The sequence below is a fragment of the Corythoichthys intestinalis genome, chromosome 11 (assembly GCF_030265065.1).
Source record: "Corythoichthys intestinalis isolate RoL2023-P3 chromosome 11, ASM3026506v1, whole genome shotgun sequence".
NCBI classification, from domain to species: domain Eukaryota; kingdom Metazoa; phylum Chordata; class Actinopteri; order Syngnathiformes; family Syngnathidae; genus Corythoichthys; species Corythoichthys intestinalis.
In genome coordinates, this window is record NC_080405.1 from 14,619,262 (window position 1) to 14,633,838 (window position 14,577).

At 38.2% G+C, this 14,577-nt stretch overlaps 1 protein-coding gene across 4 annotated transcripts in view; it reads left to right on the forward strand.

The window, feature by feature from the left end:
* The first annotated feature begins 699 nt into the window (after nt 1-699).
* The window catches only part of septin6 (septin 6), a 32,100-nt gene continuing 18,222 nt past the window's right edge, over nt 700-14,577 (forward strand). For all 4 annotated transcript variants that reach the window (XM_057850467.1, XM_057850465.1, XM_057850468.1 and 1 more), the window contains exons 1-2: nt 700-829; nt 12,923-13,037. In XM_057850467.1, coding sequence (XP_057706450.1) covers nt 800-829; nt 12,923-13,037 — 145 coding nt within the window. In that variant the 5' untranslated portion in view covers nt 700-799. The remainder of the gene's footprint in view (nt 830-12,922; nt 13,038-14,577) is intronic.

The window sequence follows — 14,577 nt, forward strand, 5'->3', positions numbered from 1 at the left end:
AAAAAAAATGCAATTTCTAGCTATTGTATTTGTAAGTTACACGCTCCATTGGCCGACAAAATAAAAATATAACCGCCTACAATACAAAGGTAAATGGGTAACAGCGCCCATTTTGCATCTAGCTCTCTAAATTTGTTATATTTATATATTTGGTTGATTCCACAATTAAAGTTACATTTTTAGCCTGATTAAAAAATGTCTCGTAATTTTAGTCACGGTTTTGTGATACCATACACATAAGTATATTAAATGAATGATAATTAACTTTTGCGTTTTATACAGAGAATCGAATCCTAACCCTAAAATCGAAATTCTTGTAGAAATTTGGCAAAAACGGCAATGTAACAATCACGCAAAAAAAGTATTTTTTTCGTGTGTTTTTGACACCTTGCAAAAAGTAGGAAGAAAAGATTTTTCTACATGGACGATCAATCGAATTGACTGTTTAAAAAAAAACAAAAAACGCTCGTGATGTTCATTCACCGAGGTTCACTGCAAGTCTGTGTGGATGCATCCATTAAATCAGCTCGTAGGGGAGTAAATTGGACAGTGGTCGGTCAAAACGTGTGTAATCGATTAAAACCCTACACAATGCATGCATCTTGGAATTATATGTGGTGTATTTCATTAATAAGATATAATTCAGGGCGGTTTAGGATGTGTTACTTAAAATAACATTTGGTAAATTTGTTTTAGCAGTGGTACATCCCAAAAAAGAGGGCGAGTTTACTGCGTAACCTCAGATCTTCAGCTTCCCTCGCTCAACTCGTAGTGCTTGCACGGCTAACGGCTATTACTAATGGCGTCCACGGAGATAGCGAGGCAAGCGGTGAGTATCCCCTTTTAATTAACCCGAACTGTTCATACCGTTTCTCTGAGCAATGAGAAAAAACACGTACAAATGTGGCCATTTTAAACGAAGTGGGTGTGCTACATTCATCTGCTCTCCCTTCAATGTGCTTCTCATCATTTTTATTGGCAAAATGTCGTGTTGAGATGATGCTAATCTCGAATTGGCAATTCAAATCTCGTTGTGAGTATCACTTATGATTTTCTTCTCCACAATGATCAAACACACAGACGTATTGTTTGATCCTTTTGTTGGTCAGAATGTGCAAGTGCCTCATTAAATGTTCATTTTAACCAATGAAATGCTCCGTAGATGACTATATTAAAAAAAGACGCGCTGTTGTAATGAGGCCATTCATTTTCTACGCCCCCATTTCAGATCTGCTCCATTGCTCATTTCCGTTATGTTATCTCATGCAAGTCAATTCAACTTTCAAACGGGCGTTGTCTTGTAAACGAAATAAGAATATCAGATTTTTTCCCCGGTATGAGACCCTGCAATTAGCAAAAAATAGTATGTCTGCTGTTACTGTGCATATTTTACTGTCTATCTTAAAAAAAAAAAAAAAAAAAAAAAAAAAAAAAAAGCAGACATTGTTCCCAGAATAGCACGTTCTTCTCACTTTGACATCCCATTCTGCGGCTGGCTTGTTTGTGGAACTTGGCTGTGGGTGTCTTGAAAGGCAGGAAGGGTTTTAGGAATGTTGCACTTCCAACCAGGAGCATATGCAGTTATTTGGGGCCAATGGCAAACTCATTGATGGGGCCCCTTGTACTGTCGGAATTTTGAACATTGTTATTTATCAGTTACTATTAACTTATTCCTTGCCAGTGAAAGCAATAGATGTCAAACCTACTGAAATTGGGATGGCCAGCATTGAATGATCATATTTCAGTGTAATTGATTAAATGATCGCTGCCAGCTCCTTCATAGTCCAAATGGATGGGACAAGGGCGTAGTTTGCATGGGGACGGTAGGGACATAACACTACCAACTTTTTAGGATGCTCAAATAATCCCCACCAACTTTTAAGCAACCTTATTTGCATTATATAATGACTTCAATTATATAGGTTATTTAGATTGTCTTCCGATGTTGTAAGGATATAATTAACCATACCATTATTAATTGGATTACAGTACTTTCAATATGTTCAGACTTACATTGACCCCTTTTTGACCTGCTAAATGGGCCAGTCCATTTTTCCCCTCAAACACAAGTTTGATTGGCTGACGACTTACCCCAAACTCACGCACACACGCATTCACAGCTGGTGTTCTGTCACATTTTTCACCCATGATAATATTTTGCTCCCGAAGCTTTGGTTGCGGTGAATAAGCACTCTTTTACATTCAGGTGAATTATCCAAAGGTGCTAAGTAAGTTACATCATACACATGCACGTGCAACATTAATATGGCAGAAATAAATGCTTAAAGACACGGCGAAGACGTGAACGGTGAGAGAGCGGCGTGCAGTTTAGTTGTGTGCAGCCACATGGCAGGATGTGTCTGAGGAAGTTTTCTACATGTCCTTACATGATCAAACATAAGTAAATATTCCTTTATCAAAGGTTTGTAGTGTTGACTTTGGAACCGCAGCTTTCGCGGCCATTTTTAACATTACACGCATGCGCAGAACAGTTTATTATTTTTTTTGCATTGCTTGATAGTTAAAAGATGATTAAAAAGTTTGTATTTCTTGTGGATGATTGTTAATGTAATTTGTGTTCTGATATTGGGATTTAAAGTGCCTGTGACACGAAAAAGTTGTTGAACTTTGTTTATTTCATAATACACGCGGTATTTTATGCCCCCGAATGATATGGGCCGCTAAGCGATCGCTATTTTTATTTAGTTTTTTTTAATCCCGCGCCATGAAAATGAGTGACTTCCGGCTTCGGTCTTGCATTGAGGAGGAGGGCGCTGTGACGTGTACTAGAGCTGGGAATCTTTGGGCACCTAACGATTTGATTACAATTACGATTCAGAGGCTCCGATTCGATTATAAAACGATTATTGATGCACCCCACTCCTTCTTTTTTTTTTTTTTTTTTTTAAATTTGTTTTGTACATTAGTTCCAAAATTGTTCAAAAATCCTCTCAGGCTAAACCAAACTACTATTTCAGTATCAAGTTAACATATAGCAATAAACAAATATACAAAAATAACAGTAAATAAAAAACTCCAGTCCCCATTCTATATCAGCAGCTTTAAACTACTTTCAATTAATTTAATGTTGTGAATCAACCGTTAAAGTTGTTAAAATTGCTCCTGTTATTCCATAATTTCTCTTTTGTCTACTTTCAACATGTAAAAGTTTTAAAACTATTTTAAAGATAGATTCAAGTCAATATTTTACCGATTTAGGAGTATTTTAGATAAAAAGTTAATTAGGTTCGCTTGGAAGGTTCGCAACAACAGCCTTGCAGGGAAGTATACTGCTTTAAGATGGCGGCCGTTACTAACGCCCGCATCTAGTTTTTTGTAGATGTGCTGGTAACGATACCGAAGCTATAATGCATCTAGTCCTATATAAATGATATCTACCGTAACATAATGTGGCTTGTAGCAGCTTTTCGGCAGCAGTCAGGTATGTTGTTGTTTTTTTTTTTTTTTATCTCGTGGCATGAGTTGAGCTAGAGCCGTGAGTTGAGCATTGGCGTTACCCGAGGGGCCGGGTAATGAGAAGCATGATGTTTAGCTACTCTCGCTCTGTCCCTAATTGCGTACCGAAGACCGCGCGGCGCGCTGAGTGTGTCGTACTTCTGCTTTACTTGGCATATTTCAATAACCGGAATTTGGATGTTTGTGAATCGTTCTCGAATCTTCCACGGCCGAATCGCGAATTATCTAGGATTCGGAAATTTTGCACACCTCTAACGTGTACGGTAGAAGGCGTCCTCTTCACGCTGCAGTGTACTGTTGTGTATGAGGACGAAGGATTCAGCTGATTTTGCGGATTAATACGTTTATTTTTCGCATCACGCCAGCCAAACGGCTGCAGAAAAATCATTCTGTATGAGGGAGAGGCGTATGCGCCTTTTTGGAGTTTCAAAAGGTTCCCATTCACCGTGGATATTTACTGTGGGACCAATGGACTTACGAGGAAGTGAGTAAACATCTTGTTTTGTATTATGTCAAATACAAATACAGCGATTACAAAGTAAACACTACAAACTTCCTTTAAATGAAGGACTACTTATGTTTGATCATTGATAGGCATGTAAAAAGCTCTCCTAATGCTCATTAGCAGCAGCACGTTAGCTGCACAACAACTCCAGCCACCCTCCTCCCGGGGAACGAACTGTAAATTGCTCTCCGCCGGGCGGTTTGCCGATCCACGAGGACAATCGACAACCGGATCTTCATGTCAAATAATCCAGGATAGTTATGTGTGATTTTCCACTTCGAAGACTTTGAAACATCACTCTGTTCGGGTTAGCATGTCGGCTAGCTGTCACGCCTTTTGGTTTGTTTACATTCTCCAAAGCCGGGGAAGGGAAATGACATATGTCCGATTTAGGTGCCATAAAATATCGTTCGGGAGGTGCGACAGTAAAGGTGAAGTCGACAGTTTTGACCATTATGGAGTAATTTTGCCATGTCGTCCTGAATAAATGCATTTTTATTATTTCATATTCCATTCAGCACAAGACTGTTATTTATCATGACCATGCCATTTATTTATCAATTGGGGAAAATACTTGGATAAAAAGAATATCCTGTAAAAATATTGAAGTAAAGAGACGGAAACAATGACATTTTGCCGCTCTCTTCGTCTCGTTTTCCTCGTTGTGAATAGTTCCCCCTCGACTGTCTGACTGGTCCTTCTCAAGCCATTTATATAGCTATTGGGGAAAATACTTGGATAAAAAGAATATCCTGTAAAAATATTGAAGTAAAGAGACAGAAACAATGACATTTTGCCGCTCTCTGCGTTGCGTTTTCCTCGTTGTGAATAATTCCCCCTCGACGGGCTGACTGGTCCTTCTCAAGCCATTTATATAGCTATTGGGGAAAAATACTTGGATAAAAAGAATATCCTGTAAAAATATTGGAGTAGAGAGACTGAAACAATGACATTTTGCGGCTCTCTTCGTCGCGTTTTCCTCGTTCTGAATAATTCCCCCTCAATGGGCTGAATAGTAAAACCGATGAACCCAGTCTACCGCTGACGTCATCCACCTGTTGGGGACGCTAAAGCCCTATAATGGTAGGCGTGGCTAACCGGCAGATTAAAAGACTAATTTCTCGTCATCTGTGCTTTGCTAAATTGTTGTATATAGTCGAATCGTCTCAAAATATGATTCTAATTCACATAATAATGCCATTTAAGACTTTTTTTCTCGTGTCATATGCTCTTTAAATTTGCTTATAAAATTTAGACACTTATTCTGGAAGTTTTCAAAATGTTTCTTGAGTAGTTTTGACAACAAAAGTTTGAGTCCAACAGTGTACCACCTAAACCAACACATATGCACTGCAAAACCTAAAAAAATAGGCTTACCAGACTTATTTTAAGCAAAAGTTTGTATATTTAATATATAAAAAAAAACTTGTTTGTCAGAAATGTTCTTAATTCAAGAATAGATATTGTTGAAAACATTATTTGAAAGCATTTTGTTCTTGATTTAGGTGAAAAATGACCAACTTTTAGAATTAGAATTTAATAAGAACAAATGCTGTTGTAATATTTATTTAAAGTAAGTGGAAGAATCTGACGCATTAATCTGTTAACTAGCCTTTAACACTCAAAACAAAATGGAGAAAATTATTCGACTAGATTTAAGAAGAAACATCAGATTAAGATGTTATACTGTAAATTTGCAGTGTGAAAGTTAGTATGAGTCAATACAGATTTATTTTGCATTAATTATTTAGCCTATCAATTAATTTGGTTCATATTGGTGAGAAATCTAGCCCTGACCCCATTCACCCAATCTGTTTGATTTTATTAATGTCCCGTCCCCAGCAAAAAGTGTATATGCAGATTATTCTGTTATATCCTCCCTACCAATATTGAGACCAAACCTACGCCCTTGGGATTGGATGTCTATAACTGTTAATGACAGCTAATGAGTCAGTTCATGTAATAACATTGAAGTTGTTGGAACAGTAGGAACTAAGGTTGTTAATTTGGTTCCTCAGTTTGTGTTTTGTTTACATGCCAAAATTACTGTGTGGTGAATGTTAAAAACAGTTGATTTTTAAAGCAACAACATTGGTTAATCTATAATCATGAATGGCAGCTTTGGATTTAACATAAAATACTTTGATTAAATGCATTGAATGGAAAGAATCTTGTTTAACAATTTTGAAAAAAAAAACAATTTAATTTTTATGATGTGTGATAGACTAGCGGAGAAAAACATGAATAAATGGCAATATTTCCAAGAAGTTGGCAAAATTTGTAAGACCTTTTTGAAGGCAGTTCTATTTTAGTCCATCAAATGCAAGTATTTTAGATTATCCCACCTACTCATCATACATTGACTACCCACTGTGACAAGCTTTAATAGCACCAGGAAGTGAAGCGGGCATTGCCTGAGTCCCACATGTAGATTGGTGAAGGACAGAGACATTTTGCAAAGGTACAGAAACTATAAAGTGTATGTGCCTATTTTCTTAGCTACTTTTTACCTGATTCGAGTGTATCAGCTAGGGATGTCCCCGATCCGATCACGTGATAGGAAGTCAGGCCAATCGCGCCATTTTTCAGAGAATCGAAATTGGGTGAAAATGATCGTGTTTTTAATTAAAAAAAAAAAAAAAATTAAGGGCTTAAAAAGTAACAAAATAATCCAGAAATACAAAGGCGTTGCCAAAAGAGACAAAAATATATACGCTTTATTCTCTGCAACACTCCCGGGAAGTTCTGGGAACCTCTTGGTACCTCACGATACGATTTGTGATACATAGCTCACAATAACGATGATCTCGCGATATGGCGATACAACGATTATCGATACATGGATCAGGAAATCCTTTTAGGATATTCTACAAAACAACTAATAAACAGAAAAATAAGCCATCTTCAATCGTCTGCTGTAGGTTTATCACTAGTAGACGTCCATTTGAATGGGAGGGTGGCAGCGAATGAGCCCATCCCACTTGAAACGGGCCCCTCCCACTTCTACGGCCCTCAGTGGCAGCCAATACCAGGCAACGAGGTACTGTATTTTCCGCACTATAAGGCGCACCTTCAATGAATGGCCTATTTGAAAAGTGTTTTCATATATAGGGTGCACTGCATTATAAGATGGAGTAGGTGTTGGGGTTGCATATGCATCCACTAGATCAGGGGTGGGCAAACCGGTCCTCGAGGGCCGCAGTGGGTCCTGGTCTTTGTTCCAACTGACCCAGCACAGATATATAACCAATGAGGTTTCAGCAGAAATGAGAAGCACCTGACTGCAATCAACTGATTGCATTTGTAAAACAGCAGATTGGTGAAAATGTGTCCTCTTAATGGGTTGCAACAAAAACCCGCACCCACTGCGGCCCTTTGTGGAATAGTTTGCCCACCCCGCGCACTAGATGAAGCTGCGTGAACGGGAATGTTATGCCATGACTAACGAATATTGATCCACATATGGCGCATCGGATTATAAGGCGGACTATGAGCGTTTGAGAAAATTGAAGGCTTTTAGATGGACTTTATAGTGTGGAAAATATAGTAATTTTGGGTCATTTCAGGTCATTACCTGTTGTTTTTCAGTTACTTCCTGTTAATTTTGGGGCATTTCAGGGTCACTTCCTGTTGACTTTGGGACATTTTATGGGTCACTTTCTGTTCTGTAACCTAAATTATACAGTATGTATATATAAATTATATATATATTATATGCCCTAAAATGAACAGAAAGTGACATGTAAATGCCCCAAAAATCGGAGTGATTGCAAATGCTTTGGTTTCGAAGGAACAAACATTAATTCGCCCTTCCCAGTCATAATGGATTGGGCGTTGAGCGCTGTCAATGGCAGCCATAGAGTTAACTTAGACACTGTTATGGTTGAAAAGTTTGGTAGCAACTTGTTGGCTCCTTTTTTTTTTTTTTTTTTTAAACATTGACACCTTTTTAAAACGATATCTCAATTCTTGGTATCAGCATATCGATAACCTTTTAGGATGCAAAGTATCACGGTATGTCACCATTTTGATATTTTGTCACACACCTAATCGTGGTAGCAAAAAAAAAATAAAAAAAAATAAAGGTAGCTCGTGGGAGGTTGTCTCTTTTAAAAGTAGATAGATCTACGATCAAAAAACAATGAGCGCCCATGTTTTAAGCACTCACATTTCATCCTTACAGAGGATTACTATTTACGTAAACATAAATATACATTTACTTAATTGACCAAAACAGTCATGTTTAATTAATGTTTTTAAACATTATTGTGATGTACTGGACTGAATTTCCTGACTGTCTCAGGAAATTAGAATATTGTGTATTCTAATTTCCTGAGACAGTCCTGTATATATACACAGGACTGTCTCAAAAAATTAGAATATTGTGTATTCTAATTTCCTGAGACAGTCCAGTATAGCTCTGCTCTCCACTTCATCTCTACTGCATTTTCCCCAACGGACTCTGACAGCATTGCAACTTCCACACGCAAGAGAGCATGTATGGCTTTCGTTCTTGTTGGGACACATTACAAACATGAGGTAGTTTGTAAAAAACAGTTTATTTTCCTGTTTCTCCCTCCACTCAAATGAATTCATTTTCCTCAAAATGAGCCTACGTGTTTATTTTGCCATTACTGCCCTCTTCCTGTATCAAATCTCCACTAAAACTGTGGAATACAGTAGTCAGGGCCTTGGGTTTGTCTATTTGCAAATTTGACCCTGCTTCCAACTAAAATACTTTTAATTCTGAGGGTTTGTCCAAAAACATCCGCCATTTTTACACCCGGGCCAGCAGCAGCTGTTCAACTCAAGTCTTTAAAATTTAGATTATTTAAAGTGTACTGTAAATAATCAACTGTCTCTTTTACCGATTGTCCACCTTCCCATGGAATGTTTTTGCTGTCAGAGCTGTGACCGCACAGCTGGCCAATGGCTACTGGTTTTGACTTCTAATCTAAATTCTTTGCTAATGTTGTGTCGTAGGCTGGAGGAAAAGGAATTCTAACCACGGCTACCGTCCACACGCACACACCCACACATGCTTCGACTGTGATTTTTACACTTGGTCCAGAGAGCCTGCATGACGAATCTTACTGTCCATGATTTAACCATTTGTGAGCGGGGTATAGCGCCTGATTACTTGATTATTTGATGGAAGAATCAATATGGCGGAAAACACTCAGGTGACTTGAAGTTCCGCTCTGAGACTCCCAATTTGACCATATTTCAAAATTGTCCTATATGCATGTGTGACACATCTTTGGAAAGCCTAAAATCTGTATTTTCTGGGGGAAGAAACATTTTGAACAGGAGGGCATTTTTGACACCTTAAAAGTTGGCCAAATCAGCGGAGTGAAAAATACATTTTTGAGACCTTTGAAATTTTCTTTAAGTTTCTCATTTAAAAAAAAAACATTCTGGTACATAAGATATAACAAACACTTAAAGATGATCACCCTTTGTCTACTCAAGTCTTTGACTATCAATATACATGGACTACAACATGTGGGTGGATGAACAATAATAAAGGAAATTGATGTGTGAGTAAATGTAGATTTAATTTAGCCCTGTGTTTTATTTTGTAAATGAACATGGCTAAAGGGGGAGTTAGCTGTATAGTTAATGATAACTTTACTGCATCCAGATTTTGATTTGGCTTGATCTTAATCTGTGCAAAAGATAAAAAAAAAGTTCCAGGGGAATTTTAGGGGTTAAATTCCAATACCATAATATTTAATTTTTTGCAGTGGGCTTTTAACTTTTTTTTTTTTTTTCTTTCCAATTATGATTAAAGAATGTGAACGTGAGATATTGAGAATAAAAGGCTCCATATGCGTTAAGGGAACATATAAATGTGATGTGAGTACCTAACACTATCTATTTACGGTATTATATTTAGCCTTGAAGCCTAGGCCCTGGGCTTTGATTTAAGCATCTAATACATCAATACCCCTCCCTTAATAAGCAATCCAAACGGCAACAAGGGTCAAAAAGATAATTGACAGTAGGCCTGAACGATATTGGAAAAAACTATTGTTGCGATTTTTTTTAGGTTTGCAATATATTGCGATATTATATTGCGATATTAAAAAAAAAAAGATCTATCTTTTTTAAAGAAATTTTCACTAAATGACTTGAATAGCTGTTTGGAAATACTTTACATAACACACCGTGACCACAGTGTATTCATATAATACCGTTTAATTTGTGAATGATGAAGATTTCTGTATGAAGGTATCCAGGAAGTCATGTCTGCACAAAATAGATCATTTATTGAATACAATATTTTACACTTCAACAGCAGCAAATACATTAAATGATAAATAAAAGAGCAGGTGCATTAGTCCCCTAAGTTTTTGACAAAATATAACAATAAATAAAAACTTCTGTAAAATAACAACAAAGTTGTCAACATATTTGAACAAAAATATTAAATATGACAAATAAAAGAGTTGTTCACAAACTATAACAATAAATAAAAACCTCAGTAAAACAACAAAGTTGTCAACATATTTGAACAAAAATATTAAATATGACAAAAGAGTTCACAAACTATAACAATACATGAAAACCTCAGTTAAACAACAAAGTTGTCAACATATTTGAACTTAAATATTAAATCTGACTAATAAAAGTGCAAGTGCATTAGTCCCCTGAGTTGTTTACACAAAATATAACAATATAAAACTGCAAAACGGCAACAAAGTTGTAAAAATATTTCAACAAAAATATTAAGTATCAAAACTTTATGTGCAGCTGTACTATATATAGTTATTTGAAAAATACGGTTTACAATAAATTTAAATATAAAAGAAACAAACTCAATTGAACTTGTAAATAATTGAACTGAATAACTGCAAATAACTGTGATGAATAACAGAACCATTTTAACTCCCAAATTTCCTGCCTTCCCGATAGCTGTCACATGAATAAAAAGAAGAAAAGACATTCCTTCAGCTGTGTTATGTATTTGTCTGCATATCGTCCACCTTCCTTGCTCAGCAATTCTCAACTGGGTCTCATGTTTTTGGCCAAGACTATTAGTTTATCCACTATAGCAGGCTTGAGACAAGAACGTTGGCATGTAACAATGTTCCCACCTGTGCTAAAAAGCCTCTGATGGGGAGCTCGTAGCAGGAATGCATAGATACCTGCGTTTTAAATGGTCCCACATGTTTGACAGATTACTTCTTGTTGAGGCAACCATGGCGAGGCACTGTCGACAGGGCTGTTTTTTGTCCCTTATAGTCTTGTTCTTGCCAAAATACTTCCAAAACTCCTTTTGGATACAGTCTTCCTTGCTCCTCCAACGTGTTGATTGCTTGCTTTCACTTTGAGAACGGGCCCTCCTCCCTCCGCTCTGCTGTTAGGCCCCTCCTCCCTCCACTCCGCTGTTGCAGGGGGAGGGGGAGGAGCCGATGACTTGCTGGAGGGAAAGAAGCTGTGCGCTTTTTTTCCCTCTCCTTCCTCAAAACAAACGTTTGTGGATTAAAAAAAATGAAATTAAACTATCGCACGTCCTTGCGATGGGACTATTGCACATGCGCACATCGCGATGGCGATGTTTAAACGATATATCGTTCAGGCCTAATTGACAGCATGCTAGTCAGTTACCCTGCTGTGTCCATAATTCTCGCGGTAGCGTTTGACTGCAATGTATGTGTTTTTGTGGCTTTCCGGTATCTCGAGGTGAGAGCATATTTAAAGACACCATGATTTTAACGAGATATTATCGTGTACTTACCTTGTTTCGATCCAAAAACTCCATGTAGCATGTAACGCTGAGTGTCAAGACAGATGTTAATGGCCACAGCTGGACTTTGTTTGGATTTTATGGGTGAAACACGGTAAGACAACACGGGTCGTGATGCAGAAGTCCCAGACAACAAGGAGTAGTCAAGATTTTCTTTTTCAAATATTTACCCTTTTAAACTTTTTCTACCCTTGTTTGGATAAATTATTTATCATCTAAAATATCGGAAAAATGCGACGGTAACAAAAAAAAAAGCAATCAAGCAATAGTTATGAAGTAGATATCCGTGACCTATTTACAGACACTATTTTTTTCATTGTGACGTAATTTATTTAAAAGTTTCAAACATGCAAGTGTGTAATTTTTAGTCGTCTAATATTTAAAAAAAAAAACATCAATAAATGATTTAAGCTAAAAACTATAGTCAGTTAATTACTTACCTTCTTGGCTGGGTTGAAACAAAAGCGGTTGCGCAGTGTCTGTAAAGGGGGGTCTACAGGGTAAAACGGACAAATTAAAAATAGTCTGCGGCATAATGCACCATGAAACTGCTTTAGTCATATACACATAGACATATTGTTCTATCTAACACACCAGTTCTTTTGGTTTAAAAGGCAGCTGTTTATTTTAAAGAGGGGTGCAAGAGCAGAAACTGCTTTTTCAGCCTTGTCTGTGTTTTCTGCCATATAGATTCTAAAATTATTCAATAGTGACAGCACTAGTTAAGTTACTAGTCCTAGTCCTGTGGATATTAGTGGAATTATTGCTTGTTGCCCAGTGGTTGAGCACATTTATCGTCATCTCATTGTAATGTTTGCGGCTGGAAATGTAAGAAAAGTTGCTTACCACTGCGCAATGAACACAGCTAAACAACAATAGAGGAAAATAAAGGGTCTCCACTCAAACGTCTGGACACATTTCAGTCAAGATGAGGTTAGATTTGGCTGATGCTAACATGGTGGCCACAGCGTAAATTTTCTTTCAGTGTAAACTTTGTGAAATGACCAATAACACACAGGCAAGCTGTGGTTTCCTGGCGTGGATAGAAAGTTGAGCCTCCAGGAAACAGGAAGTCAGCAGAGGAAATATGTAACACATATTTACAATTATTAATCAAGTGCGTTATAAAGGATGCTCTGTTGAAGGAAAGTGGTGGCTCAACCATTTTTGTCATTTGTTGTTTTTAGGGAGAAGGTGCTCGCGCCGTACCTCTCGCAGGCCATGTTGGCTTCGACAGCATGCCCGACCAGCTTGTCAACAAATCTGTCAATCATGGATTTTGCTTCAACATCCTCTGTGTCGGTGAGTATGTCCTACGTGACAGTAGATTGACAGATCAGCACAATGGCTGCTATTTCAATTTATTCTGTGCCTTGTTTGTGCGGTAACACTTCATATCTTGATCGTGGACATAAGTGTCATAGCGGCGCCGCACAAACATTTTGACTTGCACTGTGAACCTCTCATAAGGTCAGGCTCTGTTAAACATCCTGCCGCTTTTAGTCAACAATGGATGACTTTGTGGTAAGAGAGTCAAACAACAGTGGCTGGTTTGTGTCGATTCTGTACACGGGTTCCTGAACTCATCACTAGGCACTTCCACTGGAAATCTGGTTTTATTTGACTCTTTATCATCAAAGAACAAAGAAATTATGTGTGTTTTGATGTATTTTCTGGCATTTATTGCCTTAGCTATAATTTACTATAAGGGAATATAGTTTTAATAATCAGTGTTTTGTGTCAATCAAAAAGGAAGTTTGTGGAAGCGAAATTACATGGTATGCAATGGTGGTACTGTCCATCTGTTTGTCTTTATGTGGGTCATGGCCCAACTGGTTTTGTGCAAGAGGCAATGGACAGCATAGACTGTTCACCAATCTCGGGGCACAATGACATGTACGCAAATGGGCAATTTAGATTCTTTCGTGAAGCTTTAATTGCATGTCTCTGGAACATGCTCGGAAACCAGATCCTATTATTTAGGAGATCATGTTGCATTGCAAAAGAGGAAACTAACATTTTTAAACCCCCCCCCCCCCACACACACAAATAAACACTCACTGGCCACTTTATTAGGTACACCATGCTAGTACCGGGTTGGACCCCATTTTGCCTTCTGAGCTGCCTCAATTCTACGTGACATAGATTGAATAAGGTGCTGGAAGCATTCCTCAGAGAGTTTGGTCCATATTGACATGATGGCATCACATAGTTGCTGCAGATTTGTCGGCTGCACATCCATGATGCCATGGTGCCAGAAGGGCTGGTCTGAGTATTTCAGAAACTGCTGATCTACTGGGATTTTCACGCACAACCATCTGTAGCGTTTACAGAGAATGGTCCGAAAAAGAAAAAATATCCAGTGAGCGGCAGTTCTGTGGGCGGAAATGCCTTGTTGATGCCAGAGGTCAGAGGAGAATGGCCAGACTGGTTTGAGCAGATAGAAGGGCAACAGTGACGCAAATAACCACCCGTTACAACCAAGGTAGGCAGAAGAGGATCTCTAAACGCACAGTACGTCAAACTTTGAGGCAGATGGGCTACAGCAGCAGAAGACCATGGCGGGTGCCACTCCTTTCAGCTAAGAACAGGAAACTGAGGCTACAATTTCCACAAGCTCATCGAAATTGGACAATAGAAGATTGGAAAAACGTTGCCTGGTCTGATGAGTCTCGATTTCTGCTTCGACATTCGGATGGTAGGGTCAGAATTTGGCGTCAACAACATGAAACCATAGATCCATCCTGCCTTGTATCAACGATTCAGGCTGGTGGTGGTGGTGTAATGGTGTGGGGAATATTTTCTTGGCACTCTTTGGGCCGCTTGGTACCAATTGAGCATC